This window comes from Triturus cristatus, chromosome 1_1 (genome assembly GCF_964204655.1).
Source record: "Triturus cristatus chromosome 1_1, aTriCri1.1, whole genome shotgun sequence".
Classification (NCBI taxonomy): Eukaryota; Metazoa; Chordata; class Amphibia; order Caudata; family Salamandridae; genus Triturus; species Triturus cristatus.
In genome coordinates this window covers 110,222,813-110,240,692 of record NC_140579.1, presented here as the reverse complement: position 1 = coordinate 110,240,692, position 17,880 = coordinate 110,222,813, and the positions used below count along the sequence as shown (strand labels likewise).

At 44.4% G+C, this 17,880-nt stretch overlaps 1 protein-coding gene across 2 annotated transcripts in view; it reads left to right on the top strand.

Moving 5' to 3' along the window:
* LOC146869683 (major histocompatibility complex class I-related protein 1-like) overlaps window positions 1-17,880 on the top strand; it is a 202,556-nt gene that overhangs the window by 125,864 nt on the left and 58,812 nt on the right. For both annotated transcript variants that reach the window (XM_085610347.1, XM_085610432.1), the window contains exon 5: window positions 8,290-8,559. In XM_085610347.1, the coding sequence (XP_085466473.1) occupies window positions 8,290-8,559 (270 nt within the window). The remainder of the gene's footprint in view (window positions 1-8,289; window positions 8,560-17,880) is intronic.

Sequence of the window (17,880 nt, the reverse complement as noted above, 5' to 3'; positions counted from 1 at the left end):
ACTTTGTGTGATGTCATTGGCTGATAGGTGATATAATGTCACTTCATTTTGATGTCATCAGTTATATTAAATAGTACCAACTTATATGAGTTTCTTATACTTAAGCTCTCTGGGTAAGTCCATTCTGGCAGCCTGTGATCCAGAATGTCTGTCAAAATACGAACTCTTCTGAAATAGGCGGGTATCCAGGTGGTGACCCTCTTACAAAGTGCTGCTGAAACAAAATAATTTAAAGGTAGTTGTGGACTGAGGACAGAGCTTGGCACACAGTTCTTTAGAAATGTAGTAAGATTTTTGATTCCAGCAGACCACTACACCTCCGATTCTCTTTCCTGTTTCAGCTGCTCAAACCGTCAACACAGAACATACAACCCAGAAGAATCGTGGAACGATAATAAAGTGTGTTCGGGGACTGGATGTACATGAAACTCTATGAACACTCTGTGAGAAAATGGGGTTCTGTTCCTATACCCCCATTGGAAAGTGCCCCTTTTTGTATGGTTACCCCTTACTTTTTGCCTGCTATTTGATACACTTTGACTGAATGTCCACTTGGATCCTGCCACTCAGGTTCCAGTGCCTGTGTTCTTTCCCAAAACTCTACCTTTGTTTCCACAATTGGCACACCTCTGGCCCACATAGAAGTCCCTTGTAAAGTGGAACACTGGTACCAAGGGCCTTGTGACCAGAGAAGGTCTTGAAGGGCTGCAGCATGTATTGTGTCACCCTCAGTGACCCCTCACTTAACACATACACCCTGCCATTGCACACTGTGTTTTGTTGCCGATAAAACTAAAGAGTCGACATGGCACACATTTCTGTGTGCCATACCCACAAACCCTGCCTGTGGCATAGGTAAAAGACACACAATTGAGGGACGGAATGCAGAACAAATCAAAACATTCACCCCCAGTCAAGAGATCTGGGTTAAATCCATCATTCTTTTGCTCACCATGCCGCCCCAGTTTAGACCTGGCCATATGCAAATCTGTCTTGACCCTGTGTCTCATGGGAACAGTCCAGCCTGAACTGTCAAGCCAGGTCCTCCCTGGACTAGAAACAAGCATCCGAGGACCTGTTTCGGGGTTTCACCCCTTTTCAGCCAGTATAGCTTGATTCCAGTGGCACAGTGAGCCCAGGACCCACGTTTGGGCATACCTGGCGCACTTAGGACGAGAAAGCAAAAGACACACAATTGATGGACGGAATGCAGAACAAATCAAAACATTCATCCCCAGTCAAGAGATCTGGATTAAATCCATCATTCTTTTGCTCACCATGCCACCCCAGTTTAGACCTGGTCATATGCAAATCAGTCTTGACCCTCTGCCTCATGGGAACAGTCCAGCATGGTGGCCAAAAGAATGATGGATGAGTTCAAACTGAAATGGCATGGTGAGCAAAAAAAATATGGATTTATGTCCAGATTTCTGTACTGTGGTGTGAATGTATGACACTGTTCTGCATTCTGTCCATCATCTGTTGTCTTTGCATTTGTCACCCCGAGTGGGACGGGTATGCCCAGACGTGGGTCCCGCGCTCTCCATGCCACTTTAATCAAGCTATCCTGTCTGAAGAGGCGTGAAACCCCGAAACCAGTCCTAGGATGCTTGTTTCCTGTCCAGGGAGGACCTGGCTTGGCAGTTCGGGCTGGACTGTTCCCATGAGGCACAGAGTCAAGACTGATATGCATATGACTGGGTTCAAACTGGAATGGCATGCTGAGCAAAAAAACGATGGATTTAGGCCCAGATCTCTGTACTTTGGTGAATGTATGACATTGTTCTGCATTCTGTCCATCAACTGTTGTCTTTGCATTTGTCAACCCGAGTGGGACGGGTATGCCCAGACGTGGATCCCATGCTCTCCATGCCACTGGAATCAAGCATCCTGGCTGAAGAGGGGTGAAACTCCAAAACCGGTCCTAGGATGCTTGTGTCCAGTCCAGGGAGGACCTGGCTTGGCAGTTCGGGCTGGACTGTTCCCATGAGGCACAGGGTCAAGACTGATTTGCATATGGCTGGGTTCTAACTGGAAGGGCATGGCGAGCAAAAAAACTATGGATTTAGGCCCAGATCTCTGTACTGGGGTAAATGTAGGACATTGTTCTGCATTCTGTCCATCCAACTGTTGTTTTTGCATGCGGCATAGGTAAGTCAGCTCTAAGGCAGGCTACACTATACCACATGTAAGGGCATTGCTGTATGAGCAATATGCCCTACAGTGTCCAAGTCAATTCTTAGGCATTGTAAGTGTGATGAAGCCATATTGAGTATGCGGGCTGAGAGTTTGGCGTTGCGAACTTCACAGCTCCATGAGGGCTCTACTGAATGCTAAGAAGTTTGATATCAAACTTCTCAGCACATTAAACCCACACTGATGCCAGTGTTGGATTTATTGTAAAATGCACTCAGAGGGCATCTTAGAGATGCCCCCTAAACAATGGCCAACTCCCCAGTGTACAGATGACTGGTCTGCACCAGCCTGCCACAATCAGACATGTTTCTGACCTCCTGAGGTGGGAGCCCTTGTGCTTTTGTGGGTCAGGAACAAAGTCTGCTTGGGGTGGAGGTGCTTCTCACCTACCCCCCAGCAGGAACAGCATTCAGGACGATGAGCCTCAAAGGCTTCCTCCCTTTTGTTATGCTAGCCAGGGCCTCTTCAGCTAGTGGAGATGCCAGCCCCCCTGACCAATCCCCACTTTTGGCGGCATGGTTGGCGGAAAATTATTAGTCAGGAGAGGTGCCCCCTCGCAACCAGGACCACCCCATAGGTGTCCTGAGCTGAAGTGACCCTCTCCTTGGAAAATCATCCATATTGGATGAAAGGATTTTAGCCAATCAGGTTAGGCGATGTCCCCTCCCTTACAAAGGTTGTAGTCACCCTAAACGTAAGTAGCCCATTGGCTACTACCTGCCAGTTTCTGTAATGCCCCAAAATTCAGAATTCAGATTCCTGCGATCTAATAAGAACGAAGAAGACACCTTGCAGCCTACCCTGAAGAAGACTACTGCTTTGGCCCCAGCCTAACATCCTGTCTCCCCTTAAAGACTCTGCAAAGAAGACAATGCCTGTCTGTGAGAAAGTGCCATCTTTCTTCCACGGTATGCCCCCACTTTTTGCTAAATTGCTGAATGTACTTTGACTGAGTGTACCCTGGACTCCTGCCAATCAGGTGCCCAGGGCCTATGTTCCTTCCCTAAAAACACATAACCCAAATTGGCAATCCCTGGCCATATGTCAGCCCCTGGTAAATGGTACCCTAGGTACCCAGGGCCTTGTGACCAGGGAAGGCCTCTAAGGGCTGCAGCACTCATTGTGCCACCCTTAGAGGCCGTGTACCCTTACACACACACACTGCCTTTGCAGGCTGACTGTCTGGGTGCAAGACAAAGCAAAGTGTCGACATGGCACACATCCCTGTGTGCCATGCCCATCACCTACACTGCCATGGCATACATCAGCCACCCCTCTAGCTGGGTGCCCTATGCCAATGGTGTGGGCACAGGAGCAGGAGCCCTGTGCCCCTACAGTACCCAGGTCCATTCCTGGGCTCTGTAAGTGCAGTGCTGCCCTTTAAGAGTACATGGTGCTGGGAGCTCGTCAAACACGAACTCCACAGCACCATAAAGGCAGCACTGAAGACTGAGAAGTTTGGTATCAAACTTCTCAGTACATTAAACCCACATTGATGCCAGTGTGGGATTTAATGTGCCAAGCACCCCAGAGGGCATCTTAGAGATGCCCCCTAAAACCTAACCTACAATCCACGTCTGTGCTAAGGCTGCCTAGGCTGCCACACACCAGACATGTTGCTGGACCCCTGGGTAGGAGAGCCCCTGCTCTCCTGGGCCTGCAACAATGCTCATCCTGGGCGAGGTGCTAAATCTCCTCCCCCAGGATGGGCAGGGGGAAGTTTCAAAGGCATGCCGCCTCTGAGTTTCCCCAGGCCACTGCAACCCCCCACTCTGGCGGGAAGCTTGGCCGGAAACCCCAAATAAAGAAAAGGAATGTGGCAGCCTGCCAACCCCACCCCTCAGGTGGGGGAGGCGAGGTGAAGCACATCCCCGGGCTCTCGCCATCTTGAAGATGGGAAGCCCTACCCAATCAGGATTAGGCTACTGCCCCCCTCCCACAGGAGAGAGGCAGGATAGGGGGTGTACCCACCCCAGGACAGGGATCCATTGGTCCCTGCCCTTCAACTACCAGTAACACCCCTAAATCTAGTATTTAGGGGCACCCTGAACCTTCCTTCCCCAGATTCCATATTCAAAATTACAAGAAGAGCGAGAAGAAAGAAGACCTGCCCTGCAGCTTCTAAAAAGAGGAAGACACCAACAGCTTTGGCCCCAGCCCTACCGGCCTGTCGACCCTCGAACCTGCTCCTGCTCCAACCCGGCATCTCTTGTGGCCAGCAACCTCACAAACCCCGGAGGACCTGGCTACCTTTTGGCTCTAAGCCCCTGAGACTCCCATGAGTAGAGGCTCTGCTCAAAACCTATTTCTAATCCCTGGCAGCAGCCCGGAACCGCGAACCCAGCACACTCTGCACCAGCCAAGCCTGGCCAGTACCAGAGTGAACAAAGACCACGAGGACGACCCCACGGCGACTGTGACCTCGAGTCCGGCACCCAAGGACTTCCCTCGACCCCTCCTGAAGAAGCCTGCAGCCTCAGACCAAGGTGCCCCCCCCCCCCCCTACCGCGATCAACAGAGGGTAAGATTTCCCGACACCAAAAGGCACCCCTGCACGCGGCGCACCGCGGCCCCCTGTGCCCACTCCCGGGGTACCTACCTATCCTCCAACTACCCAACTTACCTCTCGAAGTGTGGTGGCACCTGAAGAGTCCTCGTCCCCGAGCTTGCAGTCTTTTTCTAAACCGTAGATTTCCCATTGAAATCAATTGAGCGCCCGAAGGCTCAAAAGCACTCTGCACCCAGCCGCCCGAGTTGGCCTGGCAGTGCAACCTCTACACCTACCTACTTCCCCACTTGCCCTGAGTAAGTGACCAGGAGCCCGGCTCCCACAGCCGCGTGGCTTGCCAGTCAGCAGCCACCAACCAAGGCCCCCCTATCCCTCATAGGACAACATTGGGCCCAACTCTCTCTGCACCCGGCCGCCCTAGAGTCGCTGAGGGTGAACCAACTGTACCAACCTGACCCTGGGGGACCCCTGAGTCTATGCCCAGAACCTCAACTCTGCCAGTCGAGTACTTACCTTTAAACCGATAACTCTATTTTCCTCATAGGGTAACATTGACTGGCTTTTTCCTGAAATTTCTTCTAAGTGTGGACTTTTCAAATCTTAAAATATTCACCAAAAATCACCCGAGTAACGAAAACGAAATTACTCACCTGCTCTTAGGTGAGCTCCCAGTGCTGGATCTTGGTGCCCAGCACTGACTCTGAAAAATACTTACAACTGTACTTACCAGTAACCCAATTTTCTTCAATAGGAAACCATTGACTGTTTTTCTGTGAAATTTCTTCTAAGTGTCAATTTCTGCAATTTCTAAATATTCCTCAAAAATCGTATAACATCTGAAAACGTAATTACTTACCTGTTTTGGATAAAAGTCCCAGGACTGAGTCTAGGCACCCAGTACTGGATTACAAAAGTAACGAGAACATACTGTACCTGTAACTTGAATTTTCTTCCATAGGGAATCATCAACTGTTTTCTCGGAAATATTTTTTAAGTGTCAACTTTTGAAATAGCTAAATATTGTTTAAAAATCACCACAGTAATTAAGTCGACTTTCATCACTTGATTCTAAGTACTGACCCAGGACTGAATCTAGGATCCAGGCCTGGAATTCCAAAAGTAATCCTAAAAGTAATCTGTTGCAAATAACTTGAAACTTCCATTGAACTCAATGCATTATTGTGTTTAAAATAGTGTTGCCTATTGCAACCACTTGTAACTGTTTACAAAAGTCAATTGCATATTGCAAAAGTATTTATACAAAGCATCTCATTCTGAGAAAGTATTCTTTTAATACCTATTGTTGGTTCTAAAATAAAACAAGCATATATGTTTTTATATATAAATCATTGGCCTAGAGTTCAGTTATTGAGTGTGTGATATCATTTGCTGACTGAGTGTGTACAACAAATGCTTTACACTGTCCTCTGATGTTGCCTTACTGCTCGACCAAGCTACCACTTTAGAGAGTAAGGTTATATCTAACTTTAGCCTCTGCCAAACCCTTGGGGACTGTGGACTCTGTACACCCTGTACCTATTAAGAAACAGTATATACAGAGCCACTTTCTCACACTGTCCTGCAGCCAGTGACTTCCAGAAACCAGAGGAAGACTGCCTGCTCTTCAACAAAGACCAGCTGTTCCGAGGACAGCAGTTCTGGCCACGAGAAACCAACTCCAAGGATTACGGATCTAGCTGGAACTGCAACGCCTGCCCACTCTGCACCCAACACACATGGCCCAAGTCTGAGTGGCTCACCTGTCCAGTGTAGTCTTCCCAGCAATCCTGACCTCGTCTCCATCAGTAGCAGACCTCTCCTAGCCTCCACGAAGACACCTGCAGCCTTATCTCGAAGGGTCTCCCTTACTGCGACAGGCTCCGGTGAAGAAGTTCCAATGTCCAAATGGAATCCCTGCATCCTCATCCACTCGACTTTGGGGAGCACGGATGATGGTGCCACGGCATCCACCAACAAATCTACTTACCTGCTAAGTTGTTGGTCACCTTTATTCAGCCTCCTGGTCCGAGCCTGCAGCCTCTTTGTGTGATTCCCTTTTACTTGCATTGGAAGCCCAACGCTGATTTGCGCCCTGCATCCGACCGCTGCCCTTGCCCGTGCCACTGGTGGTGTATGGTTAGTACTGCCTTGTGGCACCCTGTGCTTGCCTAAATCTCTGGGTCCTGTGCCCTGAAACCACAAGTACCTACTTGCAACCAGCACCTTTGTGGGTTTCCCCAGTCTCCACTGACTAACATTGGGCTTAGTGATCTCGTTACCAGGCTGCCCCAGTGCCACTGGTGGAGCAGTACCTACCTTGGTTTGACCCTTGCCCAGTGTTGGTCTAAACCCCCGAAGACTGGATGTGTAAATCGAGTACTTACCTATAAATGTACATAACTGTTTTCCTCCCATAGGATTGCAGTGCATTTCTTGATATTGCATTAAGAGTCTCTTTTACATTGCAAAATTACTGCTACTGTTGGACAGCGCAAAGTATTTTCAGTATCACAATAAAGTATTCTTACTGCTTTTGCAAACACATTTCTACTATACCTGAAAAGTATTGCTATTTTAAAACTGCCACTTACCTGCAAATGACAATTGGTCTTGGATTCAGTGTGTGTAATCATTTGTTGCCTGAGTGTGTACAACACATGCTAAACAAAGCCCTCTGATTTGCCTGACAGCTCATCCACACTACCACAAAAGAGAGTATGGTATTATCTACTTTCACCTCTGTACGCCTTTGGGGATCCACTGGCCTCTATGGTATAGTATATTCAGAGTCCGCTTCCAACCCCCTCCCTTTTTTGCCCGTTCTCTGGTGCAATTTTGACTAAAAGTGTGCGGAGTTCCTGCTAATCAGGTCCCCAGCACCAGTGTGCATTCCTTAAAACTGTACCTTGTTTGGCACCACTTCAGCTACCCCTGTAAGTCCCTAGTAAATGGTATCCCTTGTACCTAGGGCATTGGGACTGAAGAGGGTAACAAGTTGTGCCACCCTAGGGACCCCTCACCCAGGCCATGCAAACTGCCACTGCCGCCTGTATACTTGGGTGAAGAGAAAAAGCAACAAAATTGGCATGGCACACTGCCTCAGGTATAGGTAAGTCACCCCTCTAGCAGACATTTCAAGCACTAAGGCAGGGTGCACTATAGCATGAACAAATATGCCCCCTACAATATTTAGGTCTATTCCCTAATATTGTAAGTGCCAGGGAAACCATGGCGAGTTCATGGGCTGGAGACACAACAACTCGAATTCCACAGCACCATGATGGCTTCACTGAACACAGGAGTGTTTGGTACCAAACGGCTGGTCTCAATAAACCGGATGCCAGTGTGGGACCATATGCAGAGCCAGCTTCCTCCACACTCAGAGTAAATGAAGTCAGAGTATTAAGCACAAAAAGGCATTGAGTTGTAAGATGGAGTGCTACAAAGATGAGCACTTGTTCTAAAAATGATACCTGGGGTTCTGGAGTTGATGACTAGGCAATTGCTGATGAATTGGTATTGCTTTAGTTATTTTTTTTCAGTGTTTGGAATTTTTGAATAATTGTAGTCATGTTTCCTTTCAGTTACCCCTCGAACAATGGTTTCACAAAGAAAGGCCAACGATTGTTCCTTTCTGATCGGTTACACAAATGGATTCTATCCCAAAGACATCCAGATGAAATGGGTCCGGAATGGTGTAGAGATACCTTGGGCGTCGAAGGAGCTCCTGCCAAACCCCGATGGAACCTACCAGGTCAGGACAGTGGTGGAAGTTCAGGACGGAGATGATGTGAGAACTTATGAATACCATGTGAAACACGGCAGCCTCACGGAGATTGTGACAGTGGATTATGGTAAGTACATACCACTCTGAAACTTACATCGGAGGCTGAAGGTCACGTGAGCCTGCAGGGGATTGTGATGGTGGCTTATGGTAAGTGGTTGGGATTTGTGTGATAGTAATTTCCCAACCCCCAAATACATACAGTTTTAAAGAAAAGTATGTGATTTTACATGGATTGCGTAAAAAATTGCTGGTTGTTATATTACATGAATAATTTTTCGTAGGGGCACACCTCCCTTTCAGAAGTTACACTAGATACCTGGAGGGGGCTGTTTTGTGGGGAATATGTCTCTTGGGTTTGGTATTACTCTACATGCAAGAGATTTTGTACCTCAACCCGTGTTCCACAGTTGAAAATGACTCAGAATTACAGCAAATATTTGTGATTTTGCCATAAAAGAAAATTCATAAAGTACGCAAGATTTCATCCAATGAGTGGGCTTAACTCTCAGGATAAGGGCTAACCTTCTATCTAGTTGCTAGTAGTGGTCACTGCAGTCTGATGGAAATTATAATGGTAGTGTGACCCCCAAAGTTGGGGTGGAGGGGTGAGCGGTGGATAAGGTGGTCTCAGCTCTTTGATCTCCTCAGTGTTGGCAGTTGCCAGGTACACCCCAGTGGTGCTGGCTGACACAAACTTGAGTATTAGAATGATATGACTCTCTTGGTTTGTTGAGACCGTCTGAAGATTCTGGTCTGCACTGCTTACGTGCCCCAGGCCAGTCTGCTTCTTCTGGGCTGCCCTACACTCTGTGCATGGTGGCTGAGCTTCTCCTCCGATAATGCTGTCCTGCAAGATTAATTTAGAGTGTGTTTCGAGTGAGTTGATTTAATAGGAATGATGGCCTCTTGCATTTTCCTTGTACCTCACGCAAGACTTCAGATGCGCCCCTTACAAGAATGTCTAGCACGTCAGTAGAACCAGGCTCAAGGACAACTTACAGATCTGGTGTTTGTGGACAGCCGCACACATCGCTCTCTGCAGTGGCGGAACACACAAAACCTTTCCAAAGGGCGGCCGTTCCTAGAGCCAGTTCCAAAGATAGTGCTAACAGCAGACGCATCACTCGCCGTCTGGAGAACCCATCTCCTAAACCACACGATTCAAGGCAAGTGGACCACTCAAGAAAAAGTGCTCCACATCAATCACATGGAATTACTGGCAATATTTCTAGCGTTAAAATCATTCCAAGTACATCTACAACACAAGACTGTCCTAGTCCAGACGGACAATATGACAGCCATGTATAACATACAAAAACAAGGAGGCCCACATTCTTTGCAGCTATCTCAACTGGCGCAAAGCATATGGAGATAGGCCATTCCACAAAACATATACTTTCTGGCAGAACACCTTCCAGGAGTTCACAATCAGATTGTGGATCTGCAAAGTTGACAGACACAGCAGATACACAAATGGGAACTTCGTCCTCAAGTTCTTCAACCATTTTTCTAAATGCGGGGTCGACCAGACATAGATCTGTTCGCCACACATGCAAATACAAAATGCCCAACCTTCGCCGCCAGGTTTCCACACCCGTAGTCCAAAGGCAATGCGAAATGGATGAACTGGTCAGGCAGATTTGCGTACGCTTTTCCGCCAGTCCCACTAATTCCTCTAGTAGTACGCAGACAGTCTCTCAAAATGATCCTGGTAGCTCCCACATGGGCACGCCAACCGTGGTTCACAACACTCTTGGAACTTTCAGTAGTTCCACATCAAAAACTACGTCTCTCCCCAACGTTGCTAACGCAGAACCATGGAGAGATGAGACACCCTGATCCAGGACAACTGAATCTAGCAATCTGAGTTTGGTTACCTTAACCTTTCACCGGACTGTATGAACATCATTAAAGAAGCCAGGCGCCCTACTACTAGAACTTGCTATGCAGCAAAATGGAAAAGATTTGTCATCTACTGCAATAACAATAAAATCGATCCGCTGGATGCTTCCACCCAGGACATCATTTGCTATTTGCTACAATTACAAATGTGTAAACTAGCATATTCATCCATAAGATTACATCTAGCGGCACTTGCCGCTTATTTACAAAACAGACACACCTTGTCACAATTTAGAGTACCTGCAATTTAAGCCTTTATGGAGGGGTTTAAAAGGATAATTCCCCCAGACTGCCACCTTCTCCGTGTGGAATTTAAATATTGTTCTTACGAGGCTCATGGGTCCCCCATTTGAACCTCTACACAAATGTGAACTGCAATTCCTCACATGAAAAGTAGCTTTCCTTTTCGCAATTACCTCTCTCAGAAGGGTAAGTGAGATCCAGGATTTAACCATACAAGAACCATTCTTACAAATACATCATCGTAACAAGGTGGTTCTTAGAACAAATCCTAAATTTCTTCCCAAAGTAATCTCTGCTTTTCATCTTAACCAATTAGTTGAGTTACTGGTGTTTTTCCAAAACCCGGACTCTGTAGCAGAGAGAGCTCTTCTCACACTAGACGTCAAAAGAGCACTACTTTATTACATTGACATGACTAAGCCCTTTAGAAAGACAAAACAACTGTTTGTAGCCTTCTCACCACCTCATAAAGGTAACCCCATCTCCAAAGCTGGAATTGGTAGGAGGTGGTGGTCCCCGGGGCTTAGGGGGCTTGCGAGGCCCATCGCCCAAAATAAGCCCCGGGGAGGTAGCGGTCCCCAGGACTTGGGGAAGCCTGCGAGGCGCCCCGCCCTAAAATAATTAAATGCCCCGGGGAAGTGGTGGTCCGCATGGGTCAGCATGGGGGGGGGGGGCTGGAAGCCCCCCCCACGCATTTTTTTCAAGAAGCCCCAGGGAGGTGGTGGTCTCCGGGGCTGCGGAGGGGCCACGTGCTCCCCGCATATGATTAACCCCCGCGCTTCGTTTATTTTTTTATTTCTCAGCGGGATTCGCGCACCTAGCACAACTTCTGCCCAAAAAACAAATGCTTGTTTTGGCCTTGGGGGTCCCTGTGGGACCCCTGACCAGCCCTAGGGGGTTAGTTGTTCTACCCTGCCCCCTTTCCTTCATTCATAACCTTTTTGATGTGACTCTGTTCAACCGAGTCACAAGATGGCTGCCAACACTTCCTGGTTTGGAGTATTGACAGCCAATCAGAATCAAGCTTGTGCTCGGGAGGGTTGGCGAATCTTCCTCGGCGCTCAGATATCAATATTTTATTTTTTGAATGTCTCAGGAACTCCTGAACGGATTTACACCATTTAAAAAAAGCACGCTTTCTGAACCAAGATCTACCCTTATGCCAAATTTGGTGTAATTCCGTTCAGCAGTTCGGGCTGTAGCTTTGTCTAAAGTTCCTATGGATATGAACATGGGGAAAATGCGTTTTGAACCCCCCTTTTTTCCTCGACCCCGCTTGAAGAATCACCCCGAAACTTTCAAGACACACACTGACCTGAGTGAGCCATTTGTTTGGGAAAATTCGTCAAACTGCGTCAAAGATATTGGCAAAAGAAAAAAATATTTTTGAATAGAAACAAGGCCCTTACTCGAACTACCTACTGGCGACCACCAGTAGGATATATATATATATATATATATATATTCACTGAAAAAACCATAGGTTTCACACATGTTATAGTTAGTGGAAATTTTACTGATAAAAAACCAATGAAATTGCCCCGTTATAGTTAGCGCAGGCAACTATAACTCACGCGACCACAATCCTCTGCTGATGCTAATACTGTATTTAGACACTTATTTGCCCATGTCTTCTTCCATACATTTTTAGCTATACATATATTACAAATATTTTTTTTTCATAAAGACACATATGTCATCAGCAGAGGATTGCGGTCGCGTGAGTTATAGTTGCCTGCGCTAACTATAACGGGGCAATTTCATTGGTTTTTTTATCAGTAAAATTTCCACTAACTATAACATGTGTGAAACCTATGGTTTTTTCAGTGAATTTGCAAGGTTTTTTAAATGCTAATTCCTAACTATAACGTGTGTGAAACCTATGGTTTTTTCAGTTAATTAGTACGGTTTTTTAAATGCTAAGTTTTTTTCCCTTATAATAAGCCCTGTACATTTGGTGGCCTACGGCCACCAAAAGCACAGGGGGTGGGGTAAGTGTGGATAGTGTTTTTTTCCATTGTAATAAGCCCAGCACATTTGGTGGCCTTCGGCCACCAAAAGCACAGGGGGTGGGGTAAGTGTGGATAGTGTTTTTTTTATTTTTATTTTTTTACCGTACGCTTACCGTAAGCGTACGGTAAGCGTACCCCGCGAAATTGCCGAAAAAAAAATAAAACCGTTTTTGCACTTGGGGGATGTTTGGGGACTCCCTCCACATGACTATGTGGGAGGGAGTTGTCAAAACAGCCCCTTTACATGTTTTTGGGCTTCCGATTTTAAAAATCTCTCTCAGTGCGAGAGACAAAATGGCGGCCGCCGCTTCCTGGTTTCGGCCGATTCGAATGTTTACTAAGATCTAAGAGCCAATCAGAATCGCGCTCGCGCACGCCACCGTACGCTTACCGTAAGCGTACGGTAAGCGTACCGTAAGCTGGCTCAGATATATATATTGATTTAAAGGCTATTTTCTCAGAATCTACTGAACAGATTTACACCAAACCTACAAAAGGCACTTCCTTGACCTAGGGACTACCTCTCTGCCAAATTTTGAGTAATTCTGTTCAGCCATTCGGGCTGTAGCTCGTTCTAAAGGTCCTATGGAAAAATGCATGGGAAAAACGCGTTTTGGGACCCCCCTTTTATCTCAGCCCCCGCTTGACGAATCCCCCCGAGACTTTCAGGGTAGGAGCGGAGCGTAGCGCCCCACCTATTTTGAGAAATTCGCGAGGATTCGTCGACCGGCGCCAAAGTTATTCAAAATAGAATGTTGAGGTTTTCCTATGGAAACGTGGTCCTAACTATAACTACCTACTGGCTATCGCCAGTAGGTAATATATATATATATATATATATATATATTTTCACTGAAAAAAACCAGAGGTTTCACACGTTATAGTTAGCTGGACATTTCACTCGTACAAAACCATTGAAATTTCCCCGTTATAGTTAGTTCAGCTAACTATAACTCGCGCGCCCGCAATCCACTGCTGATGACTGTCACATATTACATCACTCATGACATGGTCAGTGACATCACTCATGACATCACTGATGACATCTCAAATGACATCACTGATGACATCACTGATGACGTCACTGATGACGTCATCCATCGAGTATGTGTTCTGAACAATTTTAATATGTTTAATATGTTTAATATATATATATATAGGGAAAGGCCTGTTGAAGAATGAGTGGGTGTACAAGTTTGTAAATGGATGATTTTCTGTGGTGCGTAACATGATTCTATAAGTGAGTCATTAAATGTATCTTACTGCAGACTAGTGACTAAACTGTGTAAATGTCTGTATGTGTCTGTATGTTGGTGTATAAGTGGCTGCATGGTTTTGTGAATAGCTATATGAGTGTCTATATAAGTTATTGATTGCTTGTCTCAGTATCTGTATGGGTTCCTGAGTGTTTGTGTGGGTAGGGTGTGTGTGACTATGCATAGATGTGTGAGTGGGTGATTCTATGGGTGCATGGTTTTAAGAGTGCATCTGTGATGGACTGTATGGTTGAGTGAGTGTATGTATGGGTGTGTTAGGGATTGAATGTATATCTCAGTGGTACATTTGTGACTAACTACATATGTGAAAGGCAGTATATGTGCGTGTAAGAATATATAAGTGGGTAGATGTGAGAGTGTGTGATTGTGAAAGTGACTGTATGGATGAGTGTGTGCTTGTATCAATGATTCTATAAGAGTGTAAGAATGTGATACTATTTTTATGAGTAAGTGAACTTGAGTGTGTATAACCGCATAGGTGAGTAAATGGGAGTGTGATTATTTGCATGACTGAGTAGGTGTAAGAGTACCTCTATGGATACTGGTTAGTGTGTGAGTGTATATATAAAAGTGTATAAATGTATATGATAGTTTTGTATGGAGTGACTGTAAGTATGAGTGACTGTACAGGTGAGTGAGTGGAGGTGTATGAAGACCTAAGAGTTAATAAGTGGGTATGTAGTTATTGGTATTGCAGTATGTATGGTTTTGAGATTGAAACTCTTAAATTTTGAGTCGGTGTATCAAAGGTTATATTAGGGTGTGAGAAGATGTGGTAATTTATCACATGGATGACGTCATCAGTGATGTCATTTGAGATGTCATCAGTGATGTCATGAGTGATGTCACTGACCATGTCAAGAGTGATGTAATATGTGACGTCATCAGCAGTGGATTGCGGGCGCGCGAGTTATAGTTAGCTGAACTAACTATAACGGGGAAATTTCAATGGTTTTGTACGATTGAAATGTCCAGCTAACTATAACATGTGTGAAACCTCTGGTTTTTTCAGTGAATTTGCAAGGTTTTTAAAATGCTAATTCCCAACTATAACGTGTGTAAAACCTATGGTTTTTTAAGTGAATTTGTAAGGTTTTTTAAATCCTTTGTTTTTCTTTTGAGTTTTTTTTTTTTAAACAATATGCTACCTATGTATATAATCATTGATTTACTGTATCCTGCAATATAGAAAGGTTCACCTTTTTTAAATAAATGGTTAGATATAGTTGAATAACAGTTGATATCTTCTACAAACCTTTACTTTTTTATTTTATTTCTTTTGAGGATTTTTTTCCGTGCGCGTACGGTAAGCTTACGGTACGCGCACGATACGCTTTATGTACGGTGCGCGTACGTAATATTTATGCTCCGTGTGTGCATGCATACGCGATTTACGTATGTGTCCGTACTTCCTGTGCGACGAGTAAGCGCTTGCTCCCTACGCGCACGCGCGCGTTACGCGGAACCGCCGTACGTACGCGCGCCTGCCTCTAATGCGCATGCACGTGTCTTATGTGCGCGCATGCGTACTTTTACCGTGCGCGTACGGAGTGCGCACGGGAGGTCATGTGATCCAGAAACAACACTTTTCATTGGTTTAAACTTGTTTCATATCCAGAAACCTTCAACACCACACCCATTCCCCTCATTACTGCTTGTGATTCCCTAGGAGAAGGAGCTGAATTGTCTTTGGGATACAATGGCAGAGCAGCAGTCCTCTTCTGGGAGTGAGCAGGGCAGCAGCATTATCAGACAGAGAAGGAGGAAACAGAAGAATTCTTTTGTCTGGGAATATTTCACGTTTCCAGAGGGGCAGAAAAAGGTAAATGCTCCATTAGTCACCTGCTCACTTTGTGAGCGTGTCTTATCTAGAGGAAATCCAAGGAAGAAGTATTCCTTTGGAAATTACTCTATGTTTAGACACATTAGGGATGTACATCCACAGAAGCTCAGCCGAGTACATCTTCGGCAGCTCAGCCGAGCACTTCCTCTGCGGTGGGAGCATCACCCTCTTCTGCTCCTCTGGACATCTACCCTCGGTTTCAGAGAGTACATACAAGGTGCAATACTTGTTACTCTCTTATTGCTATGGGGGAATCTAGTATTCCTCTAATAGACAATAAGATTGAGCAGCACAAGTGCGGTCCCTTCTAATATTCCCATTCTTTCTTTCCTCTGTCCCTGTATTAACACAAGGGCTCTTTTAAGAGCCACCCTACCTCACAATTTAAAAAAAAATTATTTTATCCGTTTAAAAAAAAAAAAACATTTTTTTACCGTGCGCGTACGGTACGCGCACCTTTTTTTAATTAAATAAAATATTTATTTCACCCTTCAATGTACTTGCGGGATCACAAGGGAAATGACAAAAGCAGAGTGAGGAGAAGTGAAAACAAGGGACTACGAAAGTAAATGTGTGATAAATACAGATATTTCAAACTTACCTGACCAACTTAATTATCATTAAATGGTTTTTTTTAATTGCTAGAAAAAAGGATTAATTTTCCTAAATTTTTTTTCTCAATCTGTAACAAAAGAAAAAAAGTATTAATATTTAACAATACATTTTAGAATACAGTACACATATTTTCATATTTAACAAAGACATGTTTTGCCCTTTTTTTGCTGTTTTCAGAATATATTGAATTTCACTGCAAATTGTGAAACCAATTGCATTCATCACTTAACAGCGGGCAAAAAAATTAACAAGCTGAAAGAGTGTTTAAAAAAAGCCCTGAATCTCTTCTCAGTAAAACATACCTTGATAGAAATATAATATATATAATAAAAATATCATCTAACAACAATAACTATTTGCAATAAATAACGTCTGTAAATCTTGTTGCTTAAGCTCATACACCCAAATAATATCTGTTAAAGAAGTCCACAAGAGAAATGTTACCCTTTCCATGAGGCCAAATGGTAATTTTTAAATTCTTTTTGGATGAAATATCCAAAGGTAATCCAATAAAATCGCAAAAAATGATTTGTTCAGATGTTGCAATTTGTATCTAAAATTTTGGTTTTAGAAAAAATAAATAGGAATTTGGTAATACTGCAGGCAAACGTTGCTTGAAAATCAATTGAGAATCATTACACAGTGTCCAGCCTTTTTCACATTTAAGATAAACTGTGTAATGACCAGAAGTTATCGAAGGTCCATCATTGAAAATTATTGCAACTGCAACAAAAGTTTTTCCTGATATTGATAATTTTTTCCTACAAACTTCTTTATAGAAGTGTCCAATTTTGTTCCATCAGCTCTACAGCGTTGCATCATTAAAATTACATACTGTCCATATTTCTTTAAAAATAACGTTGAAAACATGTCCGATTTACATTTAGAACATTCCATGCTGTGATTGGCATCTTTAACTAATTTACTAAAAGTCACTGATTGACTCTCTGGTAATGTTAAATATATGAACCTTTCAGAATCAACATTAGAGCTGCATGTGTTCAAACAGTTTTCACAACTATGTTCCCATTTATAAGAGAGACCAAACATATTTTCTATTTCTACCCCTTCTTCTTCCAGTACCATAAGAATATACATCAAGAATTCCTGTGCATCTTGCTGGACATTTTGAGTAAACTGTGTACTTCCTGAACATACATCTAAAGTTTTCTAACATCAGAAGCACTTTCCATTTTAGTTTTATCATTACTCAGCTTCTCAAAAAGAAAACTCAGCAGAGAACAGAATCTTTTTTCATGATTTAGTATTATCTGCTCTTGCAAACTTTCAAGATAAAATACAACATTCAGCACTACATTAGTGTAGCAGTTGACACCAGAGCTATTTTCAAAATGACAACCAACAACCTCTTCAGCATTGTCCTTTTTCTTTTTGCTTGCAATCACATCACTCTCCTTTTGTTTTCTCTTCTGTACATCCTCATTACAGATATTCTCAATTCTCCTTTTCCGACAAACACGTTTTTCAAACACAGG